We start from the raw sequence: 24,942 nt of genomic DNA on the forward strand, positions 1-24,942 counted from the left end.
AGCAACGTTGTAAGAAAGCCAGGAGATGTGCAAACCTAGTACAGCGGACAAGGCAGCAAAATCACCTAGAGATTTGTGCTGGAGAGAGAAGGGAGAGCATGTTGTCTCCAAGGGAAATGGGAAGCCAGTTCTGGGGCTGCACACTCTTCCCTCTATTTCTGTTTCATCCCTGAAGCACCGCTGTCAGCTTCACCAGACATGGGAGAGTCTCTGGCCCTCCTATTCCCTGAAGTGAGCGTCTGCAGATAGTACAGGAGATTTGGACCGAAGCCTCGTGGCTTTGGAGGCCTTTCCAATCCTCCCTCGGCATGGTTTTCTAACAGTCATCCTCTGTTTCTCTTCTCTATTGACTTGAGCTCTGAACAGCTCAACAAACATTATGCAGAACCAAGGAGGTGCCACGCGCTGGGCCAGGTGCTGGGGTGAAAGGTGTGAGAGGGATCCCCGGCCCTTGTTCTCCAGGAGGTCACAGTGGGGACCAAGACACACAGACTATGTGGGTAATGTAAACAAAGCGCTACACGAGCAGAGTGCAGGGCTGCTGAGTCTGCCTGGTGGCCAAAGAGAATTCATGAAATAGATGCAATTTTTCTTGAGCTGTGAAGTCAGTGATCTGTGAAAATGCAGTGATGGTGGGAGGAAAGGAAGATGCTGACTGTGGTCATCCTCTTGAATCTTCTTCTCTTACCCAACAAGTTCGTGCATGACCTTCCACAGGCTATGACAACCCTGACTAGGCTGCAAAAAGTTCCTTTAGACACAGCCACATTAAGAAAATTCTATTACCTGAACTTGTAGACGTCTATATAAAATAACAATTACACATCTAAATTCCCTATTGAGTATCTCAGTAATCTACATCAGAAATAAAATAATTAGGACAAAACTATAACTAGAAAAGATACACGCACCCATATTTTCATAGCAGCACTATTCACAATAGCGCCAAGGCATGGAAGCAACCTAGATGTCCATCAACAGATGAATGGATAAAGAAGATGCGGTATGTGTGTGGAATATTACTCAGCCATAAAAGAGAATGAAATAATGCCATTTGCAGCAACATGGATGGACCTAGAGATTATCATACTAAGTGAAGTAAGTCAGAAAGAGAAAGATAAATATAATATCACTTACATGTGGAATCTAAAAAAATGATACAAATGAATTTATATACAAAACAGACATAGATCCACAGACATAGAAAACAGACTGTGGTTGCCAAGGGTGAGGGAGGGTGAGGGAGGGAATGATTGGGAGGTTGGGATTAGCAGATACAAACTATTGTATATAGGATGGATAAATAACAAGGTCCTACTGTATAGCACAGGGAACTATACTCGATATCCTGTGATAAACCATAATGGAAAAGAATATGAAAAAGAATGTATATATGTGTATAATTGAATCAGTCTGCTGTATAGCAGAAATTAACACAACATTGTAAATCAACTCTCTACTTCAATAGAAGTTTTTTTGAAAAGATTAAAATAATTAGCCACTAAACTATGCAGAGAAACAGAGACTGTGTGATCTTTTTTATGGCAATATTTTAATATTTGTGTGCTAGATTCTCACAGTGCATTAAACCAAATAGGAACATTAGTAGACTAGCTTCTTAAAATCTGGCTAACCGTTTAGCAAATAAAAGTCGAGTGCCGGGGTGCCAGATCCACTGCATGTGTTATGCCTGTCATCCATCTGTTGCGTTCTCTGCCAACTGCTCCACTTGGGGTGCGAGTGGAAGGCATTAGGAGGGAATAAGAAACCATTAAGAAATAAACTCAACTGCAGAGTGAGCAAACCTCTTTTTCTTTTTCCTATCCTTCTATTACCTCTGTCCTTCTCGGGTTTCTGCTTATTTTAGTGCTATCTTGTATCAATATACTGCCCACAGATAAGACAATTAAATGAGACTTACTCCAGGTAAAGGCAGTCATTTTTCACTGATAATTCAAGTCTTATTCTTGTAACTGTAGTGAGTGAGGTCAAGAAGCAGGCTGACAAAACTGTTTTCTTTGTGGCCATTTTAACCATGAATAGAAATTGGTTATAATAAAACGTTCAATCCTACGTCCAGATTTGACTATACCTTTATTCACTGCAGGATTTTCTGAAATACAGGAGTATGTGTGTGACTCTCTGTTTAAGAGGTATCTTCTACTAACATGGAGCTCATACTTGTTTTATAAACCTTGACAATTTCACAGAAAGGAAATATCCCATTTTTAGAATAAAGCTGTATTGTACTTTTTTTTCTCCTCATTTAGTGTTGAGATTTGGACAATAAATTGTCACATACTAATAGATATTTTAACTTTTTTGATCTTGGGAAGAACTCTGAAATTAATCTTAATTCTGAATTTCACTGGCAAACTGGATGAAACTAGATAATGCAGGGAGAAAGCCAAATGACAAAAAAAAAATTCTTCAGCTTTCTCAACAAATGCCTGTAAGTTTCGGAGTATCTGAGGCATTAATGCTACGTCTGGACCAGGGCTGTTGCAGAGTTCATTATAATTCACAACAGCTACCGGCCTTGTCTGCGCTTTCATAAACTGTAACAGCGTCTGCCTTTATTTCCTGAAGGTGCAGTCTTCTCATAAAATGTCTTTTTAAGGGAAAACCGAGATTCAAAGATCACCGTCATTTCATTTTCCAACAGAAAAGAAATATAAAGACAGTTAGGGAACAATGGATCTGTCCAGTTTGGTCTCATCCTCCTGCAAAGAGCTGGGGCTTCAGAGTTGATGGTGAAAAGACCCGGTACACAAAGCAGCTCTTAATGAGGACAGTTAGCCCAGCTATTTTTAAGACATGCAACTTGGCAACTCTCTCACCACACTATCAGATACACTTCTTAAGCGCCTTAATGCACGTGGCTTTTTACCTCTAGAAGTTTGATTTTTTTAAAAAAAGAACATCACGGTACTAGATGAAACACTTGTATTTTTGATCAAGTAAATATACAATTTATAGATATATTTGATCAAATGAATATAAAATTTACACACACATATATATATATATAATATCAAAAGCATATTTGGAGGAGAGCATAAATAGAGAAGTTTCTAGATTAGACACTGAGGTAAGGTTTATCTGGACAGTGTGGCCATGATGGGCCTGCATGGAGGTCAGACAGGATCTCCAGAGAGTCAAGTTTGGGAAGTTTGGAAGCATATTTTAAATATAATTTGGAAATGAGACAAAATAAAACTGCATTGTTTTCATAATACTTATTTCAGAAAGTAAAGCTAGACACAATGCTTTCATTTGGTGAAAAACACATGATGAGGATTTTCAAGAGATGGACACAATTTTCTGAGGCTGGGAGAATTATCTCTAAGGATAGGCAGACTTTAAAAGGGTCCATAGATTTCAAGACAAGGGACACAGCCCTCCCTGGAGCGGGAAGGAAGGAAGTCCCCTGTGCAGTTCCCTCTCTAGCCTGCAGATAAATGAATTTAAGATCTAATTCAGAACTGTCTGCAAAGGAAATGTGAGCACTTGAGGGACACTTCAGACAAGGTAATACGGTAAAGGTGCCAGAGCCATGGATTCACGTGGGTAGAGATTCAAATCCTGACTTCATTAGTAGTTAGCGATGAAACTTTGGGGAAATTTCTCCATCTGTGAAACAGTGATGATAAATCGTACCCCATAGAAATGCAAATCAAAACTACAATGAGATATCATCTCACACCAGTCAGAATGGCCACCATCAAAAAATCTAGAAACAATAAATGCTGGAGAGGGTGTGGAGAAAAGGGAACACTTTTGCACTGCTGGTGGGAATGTGAATTGGTACAGCCACTATGGAGAACAGTATGGAGGTTCCTTAAAAAACTACAAATAGAGCTACCATATGACAGCAATCCCACTACTGGGCATATACCCTGAGAAAACCATAATTCAAAAAGGGTCATGTACCAAAATGTTCATTGCAGCTCTATTTACAATAGCCCGGAGATGGAAACAACCTAAGTGTCCATCATCGGATGAATGGATAAAGAAGATGTGGCACATATATACAATGGAATTACTCAGCCATAAAAAGAAACAAAATTGAGCTATTTGTAATGAGGTGGATAGACCTAGAGTCTGTCATACAGAGTGAAGTAAGCCAGAAAGAGAAAGACAAATACCGTATGCTAACACATATATATGGAATTTAAGGGAAAAAAATGTCATGAAGAACCTAGGGGTAAGACAGGAATAAAGACACAGACCTACTAGAGAATGGACTTGAGGATATGGGGAGGGGGGAGGGTAAGCTGTGACAAAGTGAGAGAGTGGCATGGAAATATATACACTACCAAACGTAAAATAGATAGCTAGTGGGAAGCAGCCACATAGCACAGGGAGATCAGCTCGGTGCTTTGTGACCGCCTGGAGGGGTGGGATAGTGAGGGTGGAAGGGAGGGAGACGCAAGTGGGAAGAGATATGGGAACATATGTGTATGTATAACTGATTCACTTTGCTATAAAGCAGAAACTAACACACCATTGTAAAGCAATTATACTCCAATAAAGATGTTAAAAAAAAAAAAGAATAGCAGGCCATCTGACAATGGGTAATATATGTAAAGAGATCTTGTAAATCAATAAGAAAAATAACAACAATCCAATGTAAAGAAAGGGCAAGGGCATTTCAGAGAAAAAAATTCATATATAAATGACTTATAATCTCTCATACTTTTAAACATGGAAAGTAAAATAATAATGTGGTATAATGTTTCACCTATTTAATAGAAAATGGAAAAACTCAATAATGTGTGTTGTTGAAGAAGTCATGTGGAAATAGGTGTGTGTCCCACTGCTATGGAGTAATTGTCATGTGGCGAAATTTTTCCAATAAATACTTTAAAAATTAAAAAACAAAATCGTACCTCATAGAGATACCGTGGGGAATGAGTGAAATAATGTAAAGAAGTTTCTTGATAGTATTTAGCACATAATAATTATAAAGTAAATGGCCACTATTATTATTATTGTAAAAGTTTGTACTCATATTTTTTGGTTAGGCTGAAAATTCATTAGATTCCTAATATCCAGTTTGTTTTAAGAAGTCAAAGTTTTCTAAGATATGTGACTTTTATTTTAACATTTCCATTCAATATATTTTGAATAAATAATATAAATTCCCTCAAATGAGTTCTAGTTTAGTCTCTTAGTAAGCCAGAGTTTAGAATAAGAGAATCATTAAACTGTTTTCTTTTAAAATTATATCTACTGTTTTCCAAATATTTATTTATCAGCTGGCAACTGAGCTGGCAATCTCATGAATTATTTCATCTAATCTTTAAGACAAAACTAGAAGTAGGTACAATATAATTCCCATTTCATAAAAAGAAAACTTAGAAACTGTAAGAGACATGTCCCAAGTTACACAGAGTAAGGATTTGAGCTGGGATTCAAACCCAAGATGTTTATAACTCTGGGTATTTAATAATTGAATGACAGAACAGTGAGGGCTATCACTTACTGCACACCTACCCCACGAAAAGTAAAATAAATTTATCAAAAGTTTTCCCACTAAAATAAACACTTTAGGACAAATTCTAGGGAATTCAGCAGATCGAAAATTGGTTTTAGCATAAATTAGGCTCTATTTTATTTAATTTTTTACTATCACATTATTAGGATTAAGATTATTGGAAGATAAGTATTCCTATTTTAAAAAACTATCCCTACTTCTCAAAAAACATATCTGATACCTGACATACACAAGAGAAATAGGGAGTGAGGCCATTTTTTATTTGCAATATTCGAGCAGCAAATGCAAGCATGCTTTGAGTGTGAAGTCTGGAGGTAGGGCAGTGGGCAGGATTTGCTCCAGGGGCCCAATCTCATTTTCCCACTGCACATCATGAGGATGTGAGTTGTAAGCACCTGTGTGTGTGTGTGTGTGTGTGTGTGTGTGCGTGTGTATGTGTGTATGACATATGTGTGTATGCCCTTGTGTGATCTCATGCATTAAGCCACTCAGTTCTCTTGGAAACTTAACCATCCAATTTACTTGTGTTGACTGACAGTGGCTTCTGTCCAACCAAGCTGACCGGAAGTCACCAGTGACTAATATCTAAGAACCCTTGCTACATAGAGTAGATTTTCTTATTTGAACCCAGAACAGAAAACTTACCAAATATGTTAGGCAAAATCCTAGCTGTGCTGAGTAAACGTAAAGGGGACAGTTATTTTTCTGTGGTGTGTTGGCAGTAAGGCTATGTATCTATCAGGTTAGAAGGTCTATGCAAGTCTGTACAAGGTGATGCGTATTATAATTACAAAAGAGCATAATTAAATGCTATAGTTCTTCTTCTTCAAAGTCTCCATGATTCCATATTACATAAAGTCTCCTGGGCCTCAGAAGAAAAATGCCACCTCAAGAAACTAATACTTTGTTCAGGGCCTTGACTTAAAAAGTTTACTGCTATCACCTGGACAAACTTCGAAGTGTAGGTTTATTTTAGGATAATGGGATTTATATGCAAATCACTTAATTTATTACTGTATCACATTGTATGTAAGTATAAAGTGCAGTTAATATACAAATTCTACTCTACTCTGCTCAGAATAGGCTTCCCTCCATTCATATAAATCAGTTTTCTAGTTTAAATATTAAACCTTAAAAAAAAACCTTCCCTTTGCGAATATTTTACCTGAGATATAGGTTCTACGGCACTTTGCATATGTTCTTCTCCAAGTAAGCAAATTCATCTTTTTTTATTTTGTCTTTTAACAGAACTCTTAAGCACTTCTAATTCTAAGAAAAGAACCCCAAAGAATAACAACTGTTGAGAAGCAGAATCCAGGCCAAGCTCGGGGATGCTGTATGCATACTCTGGGAGACATGGCTCTGAGGATACATAACACTTTAAGAATAATTTTTCTTTGGAAACTTAGAAAAATCAATCAAGTTATTTTCATCATAAAATAATGGAAGTACTGTACCCCAAACATAAGTGCCCATCTTTACAACTATAATCTAAAATTTATGAAATTTAAAAAATTTTAAAAATTGATGTATCTTCATTGGAGTCAAATATTTAAAACTTATAAAGCATGCCAATAGATAACATAGTAGCTTTCTTGTTATTTTCATTTTGTGTATATTCATTAGAGATATTTTAAATAAATGGTAACCTGTGGATTATAGAAGTGAGAAAAATGCTCTTGAGGTGACATTTCTTCACTGATGAGTGTCCTTTAACAGCTAACTGAAGTGACAAGTTAGAAGTAGACCTGGCACCACCAGTGACTGTGCCCTTGAAGAGAGGGTACGGTCAAAGACTTGGTGATTCCACAGATGTTGGGAAGGTCCCTGAAGATGCCTGACACCAGGACCCAAGAGCTAAGTGCAGCCTGATACCATGGTTAGCACCACAGGAAGCTGAACAAATTCTCTGATTGTCTGTGAGGCTCTCTGAGAGCGACTCAAGTAAATTAAACTTGTGGAGACTGCTTGGGGAAACATGAGAGAGAGTTTGCCAGGACAGTGTGCATTGATTTTAGAGTACCATGGATACGGCCTCTCCTTCACCACGTTAGCTTTTTTTTTTTTTAACATCTTTATTGGAGTATAATTGCTTTACAATGGTGTGTTAGTTTCTGCTGTATAACAAAGTGAATCAGCTATACGTATACATATATCCCCATATCCCCTCCCTCTTGCGTCTCCCTCCCACCCTCCCTATCCCACCCCTCTAGGTGGTCACAACACCAAGCTGCTTCCTACTAGCTATCTATTTTACATTTGGTAGTGTATTTATACGTCCATGACACTCTCACTTTGTCTCAGTTTACCCTTCCCCCTCCCTCCCCATGTCCTCAAGTCCATTCTCTACATCTGTGTCTTTATTCCTGTACTGCCCCTAGTTTCATCAGAACCTTTTTTTTTTTACATTCCATATATATGTGTTAGCATATAGTATTTGTTTTTCTCTTTCTGACTTACTTCACTCTGTATGACAGACTCTAGGTCCATCCACCTCACTATAAATAACTCAATTTCATTTCTTTTTATGGCTGAGTAATAGTCCATTGAATATATGTGCCACATCTTCTTTATCCATTGATCTGTCGATGGACACTTCAGCTTTTAAGTTCCCTGGAGACAGCGTCTTCACACAGATCTTGTGAGACTCACTCTTGTCACCAGTTTGACCAAATGGGCCCAAAGGGCTGAGGCTTTCCATTCCCAGAATTACTACATCCAAGGGATTCACTGCTAGCTAGTATATTCCCTTATATCTACTGCAGTTTTACTTTAAGTGGAGTGTTGGATGAATCATCTCATGAAATTCTTTCTACAGATCTGGGCTTCTAGGAAAAGCAACAGCATCTTTAATTCTGAGTTGTGTTTGCCTGGAACACCACATCTTGCTCCAGCTCCTTCACTCAGCCCCAAATACCCTTGCTTTTCTAAGAAACTCTATTTTTTTCTGGAGAATTCCTTGGCTTGCATGTTTAACTTCCCAGCCTGCTGCTTTCTTACTCTCACGGTCCTTGATGAAGATTGATTTGATCAACGTCTGTAGCAGTTGAGCCTCTTGATGACTCTCTAGCTCCTGTACTGAGTCTCACCTGCTGAGAACTCCTTTTCAGAGCTAAGCGTCTCCTCCACAGCCAGTTAGTAGCACCTTAGGCCTGGTTTCCACAAATAGGATCCAAGAGATGTCACCTCATTGCACCAAATTCAATTAACAGTATTTAGTTTTAGACTTATTTTATGTATTTATTTATTTTTTGGCTGCGTCTGTCTTTGTTGCTGCACACGGGCTTTCTCTAGTTGCAGCGAGCGGGGGCTACTCTTTGTTGTGGTGCTTCACCTTCTCATTAGGGTGGCTTCTCTTATTGCAGCGCAGGGGCTCTAGGTGCCCGGGCTTCAGTAGTTGTGGCACGCAGGCTCAGTAGTTGTGGAACACGGGCTTAGTTGCTCCACGGCACGTGGGAGCAACTTCCCGGACCAGGGTTCGAACCCATGTCTCCTGCATTGGCAGGTGCATTCTTAACCACTTCCCCACCAGGGAAGCCCCCATTAACAGTATTTTATACCAATCTTAGTAAATTCTGTTTTAAAATATAACAGGAGAATTTTATCCACTTTCCCTTTATTCATTGTGTAAACCCAATTAAATCTTATTTTACACCCCACAATAAAGAAGTCTAGACCAGAGGGCAGACAGCAGAAGCAAGAAGAAGTACAATCCTGCAGCCTGTGGGACAAAAACGACATTCACAGAAAGACAGACAAGATGAAAAGGCAGAGGGCTATGTACCAGAGGAAGGAACAAGATAAAACCCCCCAAAAAAACAACTAAATGAAGTGGAGATAGGCAACCTTCCAGAAAAAGAATTCAGAATGATAGTGAAGATGATCCAGGACCTTGAAAAAAGAATGGAGGCAAAGAGCTAGAAGATGCAAGAAATGTTTAACGAAGACCTAGAAGAATTAAAGAACAAACAAACAGAGATGAACAATACAATAACTGAAAGGAAAACTACACTAGAAGGAATCAATAGGAGAATAACTAAGGCAGAAGAATAGATAAGTGATCTGGAAGACAGAATGGTGGAATTCACTGCTGCAGAACAGAAGAGAGAAAAAAGAAGGAAAAGAACTGAAGACAGCCTAAGACACCTCTGGGACAACATTAAACGCAACAACATTCGCATTATAGGGGTTCCAGAAGGAGAAGAGAGAGATAAAGGACCCGAGAAAATATTTGAAGAGGTTATAGTCGCAAACTTCCCTAACATGGGAAGGGAAATAGCCACCCAAGTCCAGGAAGCACAGCGAGTCGCATACAGGATAAACCCAAGGAGAAACACGCTGAGACACATAGTAATCAAACTGGCAAAAATTAAAGACAAACAAAAGTTATTGAAAGCAGCAAGGGAAAAATGACAAATAACATACAAGGGAACTCCCATAAGGGTAACAGCTGATTTCACAGCAGAAACTCTACAAGCCAGAAGGGAGTGGCATGATATACTTAAAGTGAGGAAAAGGAAGAAACTACAACCAAGATTACTCTACCCAGCAAGGATCTCATTCAGGTTCGATGGAGAAATCAAAAGCTTTACAGACATGCAAAAGCAAAGAAATTTCAGCACCACAAAACCAGCTCTACAACAAATGCTAGAGGAACTTCTCTAAGTGGGAAACACAAGGGAAGAAAAGGACCTACAAAAACAAGCCCAAAACAATTAAGAAAATGGTCATAGGAACATACATATCGATAATTACCTAAATGTGAATGTATTAACTGCTCCAACCAAAAGACACAGGCTTGCTGAATGGATACAACAATAAGACCCATATATATGCTGTCTACAAGAGACCCACTTCAGACCTAAGGACACATACAGACTGAAAGTGAGGGGATGGAAAAAGATATTCCATGCAAATGGAAATCAAAAGAAAGCTGGAGTAGCAATACTCATATCAGATAAAATAGACTTTAAAATAAAGAATGTTCCAAGAGACAAGGAAGGACACTATATAATGATCAAGGGATCAATCCAAGAAGAGATATAACAATTATAAATATATATGCACACAACATCAGAGCACCTCAATACATAAGGCAACTGCTAACAGCTATAAAAGAGGAAATCGACAGTAACACAATAATAGAGGGGGACTTTAACACCTCACTTGCACCAATGGACAGATCATCCAAAATGAAAATAAATAAGTAAACAAAAGCTTTAAATGACACAAAAGGCCAGATAGATTTAATTGATATTTATAGGACATTCCATCCAAAAACAGTAGATTACACTTTCTTCTCAAGTGCTCACAGAACATTCTCCAGGATAGATCACATCTTGGGTCATAAATCAAGCCTCAGTAAATTTAAAAAAATTAAAATCATATCAAACATCTTTTCTGACCACAACACTATGAGGTCAGAAATCAATTACAGGGAAAAAAATGTAAAAAACACAAACACATGGAGGCTAAACAGTACGTTACTAAATAACCAAGAGATCACTGAAGATATGAAAGAGGAAATCAAAAAAATCCTGGAGACAAATGACAATGAAAACATGATGATCCAAAACCTATGGGATGCAGCAAAAGCAGTTCTAAGAGGGAAGTTTATAGCTATACAAGCCTACCTTAAGAAACAAGAAAAATCTCAAACAATCTACCCTTACACCTAAAGGAACTAGAGAAAGAAGAACAAACATAACCCAAAGTTAGCAGAAGGAAAGAAATTATATAGATCCGAGCAGAAATAAGTGACATAGAAACAAACAAAACAATAGCAAAGATCAATAAAACTAAAAGCTGGCTCTTTGAGAAGAGAAATAAAATTGATAAACCGTTAGCCAGACTCATCAAGAAAAAGAGGGAGAGGACTCAAATCAATAGAATTAGAAATGAAAAAGAAGTTACAAAGACCCCACAGAAATACAAAGCACCCTAAGAGACTACTATAAGCAAATCTATGCCAAAAAAATAGACAACCTGGAAGAAATGGACAAGTTCTTAGAAAGGTATAACCTTCCAAGACTGAACCAGGAAGGAATAGAAAATATGAACAGACCAATCACAAGTAATGAAATTGAAACTGTGATTAAAAATCTTCCAACACACAAAAGTCCAGGACCCGACAGTTTCACAGGTGAATTCTATCAAACATTTAGAGAAGAGTAACACCCATCCTTCTCAAACTCTTCCAAAAAATTGCAGAGGAAGGAACACTCCCAAACTCATTCTGTGAGGCCACCATCACCCTGATACCAAAACCAAACCAACATACTACAAAAAAAGAAAATTACAGACCAATACCACTCATGAATATAGATGCAAAAATCCTCAACAAAATACAAGCAAACAGAATCCAAGAGCACATTAAAAGGATCATACACCATGATCAAGTGGGATTTATCCCAGGGATGCAAGGATTCTTCAGTATACGCAAATCAATCAATGTGATACACCATATTAACAAATTGAAGAATAAAAACCATATGATCATCTCAATAGATGTAGAAAAAGCTTTTGACAAAATTCAACACCCATTTATGATAAAAACTCTCCAGAAAGTGGGCATAGAGGGCACCTACCTCAACATAATAAAGGCCATACACAACAAATCCACAGCAAACATAATTTTTAATGGTAAAAAACTGAAAGCATTTCCTCTAAGATCAGGTACAAGACAAGGATGTCCACTCTCACCACTATTATTCAACATAGTTTTGTGAGTCCTAGCCACGGCAATCAGAGAAGAAAAAGAAATTAGAAGACCACAAATTGGAAAAGAAGTAAAACTGTCACTGTTTGCAGATGACATGATACTATACATAGAGAATCCTAAAGATGCCACCAGGAAAATACTAGAGCTCATCAATGAATTTGGTAAAGTAGCAGGATACAAAATTAATGCACAGAAATCTCTTGCATTCCTATACACTAATGATGAAATATCTGAAAGAGAAATTAAGTAAACACTCCCATTTACCAGTGCAACAAAAAGAATAACATACCTACGAATAAACCTACCTGGGGAGACAAAAGACCTGTATGCAGAAAACTATAAGACACTGATGAAAGAAATTAAAGAAGATACCAACAGATGGAGAGATATACCATGTTCTTGTATTGGAAGAATCAATATTGTGAAAATGATTCTACTACCCAAAGCAATCTACAGATTCAATGCAATCCCTATCAAATTACCAATAGCATTTTTTACGGAACTAGAACAAAAAATCTTAAAATTTGTATGGAGATACATAAGACCCAGAATAGCCAAAGCAGTCTTGAGGGAAAAAAATGAGGCTGGATGAATCAGACTCCCTGACTTCAAACTATTTTACAAGTAATCAAGACAATATGGTACTGGCACAAAAACAGAAATATAGATCAATGGAACAAGATAGAAAGCCCAGAGATAAACCCACGCACCTATGGTCAACTAATCTATGACAAAGGAGGCAAGGATATACAATGGAGAAAAGACAGTCTCTTCAATAAGTGGTGTTGTGAAAACTGGACAGGTACATGTAAAAGAATGAAATTAGAACAGTCCCTAACACCGTACACAAAAATAAACTCAAAATGGATTAGAGACCTAAATATAAGACCGGACACTATAAAACTCTTAGAGGAAAACATAGGAAGAACACTCTTTGACATAAATCACAGCAAGATCTTTTTTGATCCACCTCCTAGAGAAATGGAAATAAAACCAAAAATAAACAAATGGGACCTAATGAAACTTCAAAGCTTTTGCATGGTAAAGGAAACCATAAACAAGATGAAAAGACAACCCTCAGAAGAAAAGACAGCCCTCAGAGAAAATATTTGCAAACGAACCAACAGACAAAGGATTAATCTCCAAAATATATAAACAGCTCATGCAGTTCAATATTAAAATAACAAACAACCCAATCCAAAAATGGGCAGAAGACCTAAATAGACCTTTCTCCAAAGAAGACAAACAGATGGCCAAGGAGCACATGAAAAGCTGCTCAACATCACTAATTATTAGATAAATGCAAATCAAAACTACAATGAGGTATCACCTCACACCAGTTAGAATGGGCATCATCAGAAAATCTACAAACAACAAATGATGGAGGGGGTATGGAGAAAAGGGAACCCTCTTACACTGTTGGTGGGAATGTAAATTGATACAGCCACTATGGAGAACAGTATGGAGGTTCCTTAAAATACTAAAAATAGAATTACCATATGATCCAGCAATTCCACTACTGGGCATATACCCAGAGAAAACCATAATTCAAAAAGAGTCATGTACCACAGTGTTCATTGCAGCAGTATTTACAATAGCCAGGTCATGGAAGCAACCTAAATGCCCATCGACAGATGAATGGATAATGAAGACGTGGTACATGTATAATAAAATTATTTCAAAAATGGAATATTACTCAGCCATAAAAAGGAACGAAATTGGGTCATTTGTAGAGACATGGATGGATCTAGAGATTGTCATACAGAGTGAAGTAAGTCAGAAAGAGAGAAACAAATATCGTATATTAACACATATATGTGGAACCTAGAAAAATGGTACAGATGAACCGGTTTTCAGGGCAGAAATTGAGACACAGATGTAGAGAACACACGTATGGACACCAAAGGGGGAAAGCAGCAGTGGGTGGTGGTGGTGCTGTGATGAATTGGGCGATTGGGATTGACATGTATACACTGATGTGTATAAAATGGATGACTAATAAGAACCTCCTGTATAAAAAAGAAAAAAAAAGATTTGTTCATATGGTGGTATAAGTAATCCCTCTCTTGTATGTACGTTGTAATTATCTTTTCTCAATTTGTCTTTTCTATTTTGCCTGGCATTTTACTGTTTCTATAATCATATGTATGATTTGATTTTTTAAAAAAGTAGCATAGCTCAGCTCTAAGATACACGAAAAAAAAAAAGAAGTCTAATAATCTATTTTATAGTCCAAGTTCTCCAATGATTCTGTACTTGGCAAAAAAAAAAAAAAAAAAAAAGAAGAGTTCCTATATTCAAGTAATTTTTAAAATCCCAATGATCTGAAATCTAAACAATCTGAACAATATATTTTAGGAAGAGATTGGTGAAATGGGTATATAAAGCAAATTTGGACTGGGCAATCTCTTCAAGAGTTAGGTGATTAAGTAGTATTCTCTTGGGGAAACGGCATTTTGAAGGATTCAGACCTTTAAACAAGTGTCTGAAGGAACTTTTACTTACTGAAGTGTCTTCGTTTAATGTCATCAGAAAGATTAAGCAAGAGGACAGCAGCCCAAATAATCATTAGCTTGCAGCAAGGTATCATTGTTTACAAAGTTTGTTGGGTTTTACTGAGTCTAACATTTACAGGAGCAAAGAATTTGCATATCAGGCTGAATAATTTCTAAAAGAAACAGAGCAACATCAGTGAAGCAGTCAGATATCAGAGACACGTTTAAGAAGGACTCAGAAAATAAGTTCTGAACCTCCTACCACTTCAGCTTCAGTTCCCCTCATGACAATGATGGCTTCATAACCACAGGGGTCATGACCCTCTAGATAGTGAGGCTAAATAGACTCACTTGATAATTAGTGCAGCTAGAACAGCTACGAAAATTTATGTTAAATTTATTTTAGTGAAGAAGAGAATTTTCTTAGCCTCAATATGTAAAACTCTAATAATTGAACAATTTAAGTGAAAAATAAGACAAGATAATTGCAGTCTAATTTACAAATATAACATTTTTTTTTAAGTTTCCTGAATAAGTATGCTAACCTCTTGTGAGTGGATTCATTATTTAGAATCATCTTTACAGTATTAGAGAAGACAATGTGAAAATCATTTTATTGATGGATTGAAATATATTTCTTGTATTTTTATTTATCATATTTCATGCGATACTTTATTTTTAAATGTTTATTTATGTCTGCAGTGAAATACATATTAAAAGATCCTATATCATGTGGTCGCTTATTTGTGGAATCTTAAAAAATGATACAAATGAACTTATCTACAAAAACAGAAACAGAGTCACAGACATAGAAACCAGACTTACGGTTACCAAAGGGGAAAATGGGGGAGTGATAAATTAGGAGCTTGGGATTAACAGATACACACTACTATAAATAAAATAGGTAAACAACAAGGGCCTACTGTGTAACACAGGGAGCTATATTCAATATCTTGTAATAAACTATAAAAGAATCTGAGAAAGAATAGATTTATATATATATATATATATATATATGTGTGTGTGTATAGCTGAATCACTTTGTTGTACACCTGAAACTAACACAACCTTGTAAATCACCTAGACTTCAATTTAAAAAGAAAGAAAGAGAGAAAAGATAAAACATATCAATAAGTAACCCTCCCCCGCAAGAAAGATACTATACCAAACATAAAACAGTGAAATTAAGAAGCTTTGGGTCTCTTAGAATAATGACTAATGTTCTGAAGCAAGTGTTTTCTGCAAAGGACCAGACAGTAAATGTTTTAGAATCTCTGCCACAATTACTAGACACTGCTGTGTAGCTCAAAAGCAGCCTTAGCCATTATGAAGACCCATGAGCATGGCTGTGCTCCAGTAAAACCTGATTTACTAAATCATACAGCAGGAATTTTTGGCAGCCCTCCTGCAGGGTCACAGTTTGCTGACTGCCCCCCACCCCCCGAAATACCAGATTTTTTCCGTGTATTTTCCCTTCCTTTCTGATACAACCTGGTAAAATAGCTACAAAGCTTAATTAAGGGTCTGATCCACATACCTTTTCCCCAGGAATTCCAGGAGCACCCAATTCACCTTTAAGACCAACTGCACCCTGAAATATAGAAATGCTCATTAGGAGTTTTTTCAAAGGTGTATTAATTGCTAAGGTTGTCATAGATGAGTTGCTTTTGCTCGCACCAAAGTGTGTGCCATTAAGTTCTTTTTTTCCTATTATACACAAGTCATTAAACTATACTTTTGACAATTAATAAATTATCCGAAAGTTAATAATAAATATCAGAGTGCTAATCAAAACTCAAACTAGACATTCTCCACACAGACATATGCAGTACAGCTTTCTCATTTCTTTTATATTTATCAAAGGTTAAGGAATGATTCTGTTGCTGTTACTTCAACTAGTACCTGGTACTTTCAATTCAAATAAGTCATGAAATTTCAGACTCCAAGGTACCCATATTTTTATATTTAGTGTGCCTGACCTTCCATTACATCCTCCAGGAAAACACTCCCAAGCTGGGTCAATCCTTTTGTCAGTTTCCTTGCTCATCCACGTTAACTGGAAAAATCTGCTCAGTGAAGTTGATGGGCTACCTTTATCTGCCTTTATGGCTCTTTTACAAATTCAGTCTAATAAATTTATCCTTGAGACAGTGGACAATAATGTAAACTTTCTGAATGAATTTCTCTATTACTAATGCTTGGTAGAGATTAATAAACACATTAGAATTCTATGAGTATATAATACCATTATTACCCTGATATTACCTGTTAATTTCAGATTTAAGGCATACAAATAAATGTCAACTTCAAGTTCCTATAGATTAGATGAGATTGTATCAGATGGAGTAAAATTACAAAAACAAAAAAGAACCTGTCAATTAATCCAATATGCTCAATATTGGATTAGAAAGGATGAAGAAATATTCTTTAATTCTCATATTGACGTAGACAAAAATTCAAAACCATAAATATTAAATCTTGCTTCTTTGAGGTTATTACTAAGGGAAAAATATTCCTTCTTTTAAAAAATTATGAACATATTTTGATTCAATTATTTTTTATTGGTGTGGTGTGTCTTCAGAACGGGCACATGAGTAATGTCACACTGGAAACAAAATAAAGGGAAATTCACTAGTAATCTCTGGGTTAACACACTAGACCACTCAAAATGGAAACTTCCATACAGTGAGATTGGAGAGTAGGGGTAGTAGAAAAAAAACAATACCAAAGTTTTTGACTATAGAGTCAAGTAAGTTAACATTTCATCTTAAATTATTTTGATTTTCTCTAAAAGTATACCTACAAAGCAATCATTTCATAAAGCCTACACTTTTCGGGAAATTAACTTGATACAGAAGGTAATAATACAAAACTAAAGGGGAAAATTATTCCCCAAATAGACCTCAGATCATACTCCTCCTTAGGTTCAGGAACAGAGAAATCGAGCTGCTATGTTATAAAACTGAGGGAATTTCAACTCTGAAGTGGGTGAAGGTATTAGCAAGGGTATTAAAGAACTGAGAAAGTAATGTAGTTGCTAAGTAATTAGGCTGCTAACCACATCTGCTAAGAAAAGGGAATTAAAAGATTCAGAAAATTACAATCATTGAGTCTAAATGAAAGAAAAGTATTAATTATTATTTCAAATAATGTCATCCAGAGTTTAGTCTTGGACAGAGGGCATGGTTAGGATGGTCTGATTGGGTGGCCTGATACAGAATATTCATCACAGCTATGTGTTTATAAGCAGTGGTTGAATCTCAAACTATCTCCATGAAAGGGGGTCATAAGCTTTATGAAGAAAAAAGCAGTAAATCAGACTAATGAAGCATCACAGTGTGGATGAGAAAATAGGCAAATAAACACTAAGTCATCCCAAAACTTGTGGCTTTTCTCCAAATATTTCTGATTCATCATTAACTAGTGGGTAACATCAAGCTAAAACTAATCAGGTCACTATGTAAATTTTTTTAAATGCTTTTGTTTGTAAAGGGAAAAGTGTAGTAGAACATTAGTGAATAATATAACAGTTCTTAACGATTTAGCTTATCTAGCTCCTTCTCTGCAAACTGACTCTTTGCCCTGCTTGGCAAGGTCCACTGGGCAACTGGGGCAGAGAATTCACAGGTTCTAGAAACAGCTGAGTTGATGACTTAGACTTTCCTTGTGGTAGAATATTCATTCATTCAACGTATTTTTAGCTCCTATTATGTGCTGTTCTATGTATGGTGCTCAAGGAACTCATATCCTAGTGGGGGAATAAATGGAGGTATAATGATAACATGTCAAGTGACGATAAAAGTGCTAAGAAAAGAAAGACAGAGGTGGAATGAAGGGATGCTTTTTACACAGAGATGTCAGAAGAGGCCGTTCTATTTTTTTTGTAATTAATTAATTAATTAATTTATTTTTTTGGCTGTGTTGGGTTTTCGTTTGTGTGTGAGGGCTTTCTCCAGTTGCGGCGAGCGGGGGCCACTCTTCATCGCGGTGCACGGGCCTCTCACTGTCCCGGCCTCTCCCGCTGTAGAGCACAGGCTCCAGATGTACAGGCTCAGTAGTTGTGGCTCACAGGCCTAGCCGCTCCGCGGCATGTGGGATCTTCCCAGACCAGGGCTCGAACCCGTGTCCCCTGCATTGGCAGGCAGATTCTTAACCACTGCACCAACCAGGGAAGCCCCCAGGCCTTTCTATTTTAAAGTGATTTATGAGAGAGAGCCTAAATGATGTGAAGGAAAGAGAAATGTGAATATCTAGAACATTCCAGGTACATGTAGCCTGGTGCAAAGACCTTGGAACAGACATGAACAAGGGGAGAGTGTAGGAGCCACTATAGGGAGGGGTAGCGGGGTAGGGAGAGCTCTACACATTATGGGAAGTCTTGCGGCCCGTGGTTAGAGCTTCAGTGTTATCTTGAGGGGAATAGGAAGCCATGGGTGGGTTTTGATCCAGGTGGGACAAGATTTACTTACAGGATTATTCAGACCAGCTGTCTAACTCATAGTGTACAAGCATAAATAAAGTAAAATTTGCTCTTTATAAAGCTGCCACAGATGACAGTAAGGATTCTCAAAACGTAAGACCTGGGCTTCCCTGGTGGCACAGTGGTTGGGAGTCCACCTGCCAGTGCAGGGGACGCGGGTTCATGCCCCGGTCCGGAAAGATCCCACATGCCGCGGAGCAGCTGGGCCCATGAGCCATGGCCACTGAGCCTGCACGTCCGGAGCCTGTGCTCCACAACGGGAGAGACCACGACAGTGAGAGGCCCGCGTAACGCAAAAAAAACCAAAAAAAAGTAAGACCTTCAGAAATACTGTAATGAGTAATACATAATTTGGAAAGAGATTTGGGTACTGTATTCTCAAAACTTTTCTCATTTTATCTCATTGGGCCAAACGTAAAATGAGAAAAATGAGAATGAGAAAAATTAAATTTCAAAAACTAGCACACTATATCTAAAAAACATCTTGTCAAATAAGATTGGGAACAAAAGACACAGATTTGAATGAAATACTTAAATCACTGAGTGATCTTTTGAAGAAATGACTGTCATTAAATTATTAATATTTACTATAAGTGGAATATATCAACTCAAGGTTTTTATAACCTAAAACATGTAATCAATTGAAAATTCTAAGGAATTATTTCACAAAATGAAGATGTGTTTGGTTTTAATCAAACCACATATGAAACTAAACTCAATCTAAAAGGATTACCTCTACCTCTCCTTCAACACATGAACAATTACACTGTGTATAGAAAAGTAGAGGAAACATACATTTGCTAAGTATCTACTATGTGCCAGTTCCTGGTACTAAGTATTCCTTCTTCACAATAAGCTGTTGACTCAGTGTTATTAAGCATCATTTTCAAAGCAAGTAAGAGGTGGACAGGATTCAATCCCAAGTGATTCAGGCTCCAAAGTGGTACTCCTTCTAATATACTGTCCTACAGCCCCTAAATATACTCTCTTGGTCTTACACACCAAAAGAAAAACCTTGAGAACAACATCTGGTTGCCTTAGTAACACTGCACTTCTGATCATTTCACAAAATCTACTATTCAATATGCCTTAGAGCAAAAATGACTTTTGATCTTCAAACTACGCAGGCACTATTTTGTGCACCTGCTCTAATAATGAAACTTATATACAAGACTCAAACACAGGTGGAAAGTCATCTTTATTTACTGCCCATTCAAGTTGCAGGATCACGTAGTACAATAAGAACAGAAATGTACTCATCAACTCCTCAAAAGGAAAAGTACATCCATGCTTATTAGAAAAAGCTGATCACATTCATGGCCATGGTCATCTGAAGTCGTATTTGCACATCAAGGATTATGCTGGTTTAATTAAATGCTGGTGCATGTACTGAAACAATAAAGGAAGTATAGTGATTCTATAGCCTTCTTTTGTAGATTATCAATTTATTTTATCCCAGCTGTCATTGCCTTGCCACTAAAATCTCTTGCCATTGTGAATTTTGTGTAGGCTGGAAGTTAAAACAAATGTTATTATTCTTTAAATGTATCATAAATGGGAAATTATGTAATACATTATAACTTTAAGATACATTTTGTATATTTTATAGATTTGGCATACAATAAATTTTCTAATAATTATGATCTTTTTTATTTCTGTGGTATCAGTTGTACCATGCCCTCTTTCATTTTTTATTGTTTATTTGAGTCCTCTCTTTTTTTCTTGGTGAGTCTAGCTAGCTATAGGCTTGTCAATTTGTTTCTCTCTTCAGAAAACCAGCTCTTATTTTCACTGATCTTCTCCATTGTATTTTTAGTCTCTATTTCATTTATTTCTGCTTTAATTTTTTCTTTTTTTTGTGGTATGCGGGCCTCTCACTGTTGTGGCCTCTCCCATTGAGGAGCACAGGCTCTGGACACACAGGCTTAGCGGCCATGGATCACGGGCCCAGCCGCTCCGTGGAATGTGGGATCTTCCCGGACCGGGGCATGAACCCACATCCCCTGCATTGGCAGGTGGACTCTCAACCACTGCACCACCAGGGAAGCCCTGCTCTAATTTTTATTTCCTTCCTTCTACTAACTTTGGACTTCATTTGTTCTTCTTTTGCTAGTTCATTAAGGTGTAAAGTTAGGTTGTTTGTTCGAGCCTCTGATTGTTTCTTGAGATGGGCACTTATTTCTGTGAACTCCTCTCTTAGAATTGCTTTTGTTGCATCCCACAAATTTTGGTATGTTATATTTCCATTTTCATTTGTCTCAAGGTAATTTTTAATTTCTTTTTTGATTTCCTCTTTCACCCACTGGTTGTCCAGTAGCATGTTTTTTAATCTCTACATTTGTGAATGTTCCAGTTTCCTTCGTGTAATTAATTTCTAGTTTCATACCACTGTGGTCAGAAAAATATGCCTGATATAATTTCAATCCTTTTAAGTTCATTAAGACTTGTTTCATGGCCTAAAATACGATCTGTTCTAGAAAATGTTCCATATATATTTGAGAAGAATATATTCTATTGATTTCAGAGGGAATGTTCTGTATATATCTCTTAAGTTCATCTGATTCATCTGTCATTTAAGGCTAGTGTTTCCTTATTGATTTTCTGTCTGGATGATGTATCCATTGATGTAGTGGGGTATTAAAGTTTCCTACTATTATTGTATTACTGACTACTTCTCCCTTTAGGAGTGTTAATATTTGCTTTATATATTTAGGCACTTCTGGGTTAAGTGCATAAATACTTATAAATGTTACATCCTCTTGTTGGATTGACCCCTTTGTCATTATATAAAACCCACCTTTGGCTCTTATTACATTCCTTGTGTAAAGTCTATTTTGTCTGATATAAGTATAACTACTCAGTTTTCTTTTGATTTCCATTTGCAAAAGATTGCAATATCTTTTCCAATCCCTTCACTTTCAGTTTGTGTGTGTCCTTACATATAAAGTGAGTATTTTATAGGTAGCATATAGATGGATCTTCTTTCCAAACTATATTATACAGTTATAGTAATTAAAACAGTGTGGTATTGGCATAAAAACAGACACATATATCAGTGGAACAGAGCAGAGAGCCCCAAAATAAACCCACACATATATGGTCAATTAATTTATGACAAAGGAGTCACAAATATATAGTGGGGAAAGGATAGCCTCTTCAATAGTGTTGGCTATTTACAACAGCCAAGACATGGAAGCAACCTAAATGTCCATTGACAGATGAATGGATAAAGAAGATGTGGTACATATATAGAATGGAATAATACCCATAAAAAAGAATGAAATAATGCCATTTGAAGCAACACGGATGGACCTAGAGATTATCATACTAAATGAAGTAAGCCCTACAGAGAATGACAAATATCATATGGTATTGCTTATACATGGAATTTAAAATAGAATGATACAAATGAACTTATATGCAAAACAGAAATAGACCCACAGACGTAGAGAACGAACTTATGTTACCAAAGAGGAAAGGAGGGAGTGATAAATTAAGAGTTTGGGATTAATATATACACCCTACTATATATAAAACAGATAACCAACAAGGACCTACTGTATAGCATGTGGAACTATACTCAATATTTTGTAATAATCTATAAAGGAAAAGAATCTGAAAAATAATATATATAGATAACTGAATCACTTTGCTGTATACCTGAAACTGACACAACACTGTAAATCAACTATACTTCAATAAAAAATAAATAAAATTTTTAAAATAAATAAATAGTGAGTGCTGAGAAAACTGCAGAGCCACATGCAAAGAAGAATGAAACTTGACCACTATCTTATACCATACAAAAAAATTAACCCAAAATGGATTAAAGACTTGAATGTAAGATCTGAAACCATAGAACTCCTAGAAGAAAACATGGGCAGTAAGCCCCTCAACATACATCTTGGTGATAATTTTTTTGAATATGTCTCCAAAAGCAAAAGTAACAAAAGCAAAAATAAACAAGTGTGATCTCAAGGGCAAAAATAAATGCCCATCCCAAACCCAAACATTTCTTCTCAAGCACTTGCTTAGGTGCCAGAAGTTCCCATGGAAGGTACAATGGTGGACCCTCCTTTGGGAGTCAAAAGACCAAGGATGGCTTGGCTAAAGCTTGCTGTGAAGCTTGCTGTGCAACTTTGAGGGACAGTCATTTCACAAACTTCAGTCTCTTACCTTTTAAAATAAGGAGTCCATGTAGATTATATGAATAATTTAGAACCATGGACTTCCAAGTTAAGGCATGAAAAGAATTTAAATCTGTTCTACCTTGGAAAGATAGTAAGAACATAATCAACTCCTAATCTTAGCAGGAATTAATCTACCTAGTTAGCTAACAAAAGACGTGACTCATAGAAAACAAACTTATGGTTACCAGAGGGAGATGCAAGGGGAGACAAATTAGGAGTTTGGGATTAACATATACACACTACTACATGTAAAACAGATAACCAACAAGGACCTACTGTATAGCACAGGGAACTATACTCAATGTCTTGTAATAATCTATAATTGAAAAGAATCTGAAAAAGAATATACTTATATATATAGATTCAGTTATATATATATATATATATATATATATATATATATAGCTGAATAACTTTGCTGTACTCCTGAAGCTAACAAAACATTGTAAATTAACTATACTTCAATTTAAAAAATGATTAATAAAAAGACATGACTCAAAGAGTGAGGAATAGACAGTTCTGTTTTGAGAAAGACAGGGAGAAAGGAAAAGCATGGATCCTAGCTAGACTCAGATCTGCACAGGTCCAGCTCACCCACCATCTTCTCCAGCAAACTCTCTCCCCAGTCTCCCCAAAACTGTTACCTCAGGGCCCCTGCAACCCTCCTACAGCACCTAACTGGTGTGGCCTTTTAAGGTCTTCTATCTCCTTCCAGATGTAAAATCCTGGAACATAGCCTATTCCTTCTATCCGCTCTAACACCCAGCACTAGGCCTTACGCAGAGCAGGTGCTCAACAAAGGTGACAAAGGTGACAACAAAGGGTGGGGAAGAATTTCAGTGGAGACCTATCAGCAGACAGAGAAACAGGAGTTCGTCACATATCTGGAGAAGAAAATGCTAAAGAAGGCTACAGCCCAACTAAAAGACACTTTCTTGCTTCACAGTTTTGCTTGTGGTTTACAGGTACATTTTAGGCCAGCCTTCCAGTTGGAATGCGAAAGCAGACTTACATGCCAATATAGTCTTCCTTATTTCAGTGATCAGGACTTAAATACAGCCCTCAATAGGCTTTCACAGAAATGTGCATTTGTATGGGACACAGGAAAATGAGGTGGACACAATTGTGAAGTCACTTTTGGACGAATCCTCTTTTGTCCCGACAGCGTTGGCTGGTGTCTTACCTGCTCTCCTTTGTCCCCCTTCTGTCCAGGTGAGCCTGGAACTCCCACTAGTCCTGCTTCTCCCTGAGCAGAAATGAATTTTGTGTTATCAAATATTCTGTCACATTGAACTAAAAGCACATAGTCTATAAATAAGAAGTTGACAATAGTAAGACAAAGCTTTCCTTTCCTGGGAGCTGATGCAGGTCCCTCCGCTGGGAGGCCCTTCTCCCCTCATCATAAGGCTCACTACCCCCTATTCCAAACGCCTGCCAGCATCATCTCCTCCCCGAGACCTTCCGTGGGCTGGAACATGCGCTCTACTCCACGCACCCTGCACCTTGTACTAGCCTTTCGCATGGAGCTTCCTGTGCAGGGCTATTCACTTGAGGAA

General features: G+C 37.2%; 1 protein-coding gene across 1 annotated transcript in view; it reads right to left on the minus strand.

Annotated features, from left to right (window-relative positions):
- Positions 1–24,942, minus strand: part of COL19A1 (collagen type XIX alpha 1 chain) — a 352,005-nt gene that overhangs the window by 273,655 nt on the left and 53,408 nt on the right. Inside the window, exon 8 of the mRNA XM_065888668.1 lies at positions 24,570–24,632. Within this exon, the coding sequence (XP_065744740.1) occupies positions 24,570–24,632 (63 nt within the window). The remainder of the gene's footprint in view (positions 1–24,569; positions 24,633–24,942) is intronic.

Source organism: Phocoena phocoena, chromosome 12 (genome assembly GCF_963924675.1).
Source record: "Phocoena phocoena chromosome 12, mPhoPho1.1, whole genome shotgun sequence".
Lineage (NCBI taxonomy): Eukaryota > Metazoa > Chordata > Mammalia > Artiodactyla > Phocoenidae > Phocoena > Phocoena phocoena.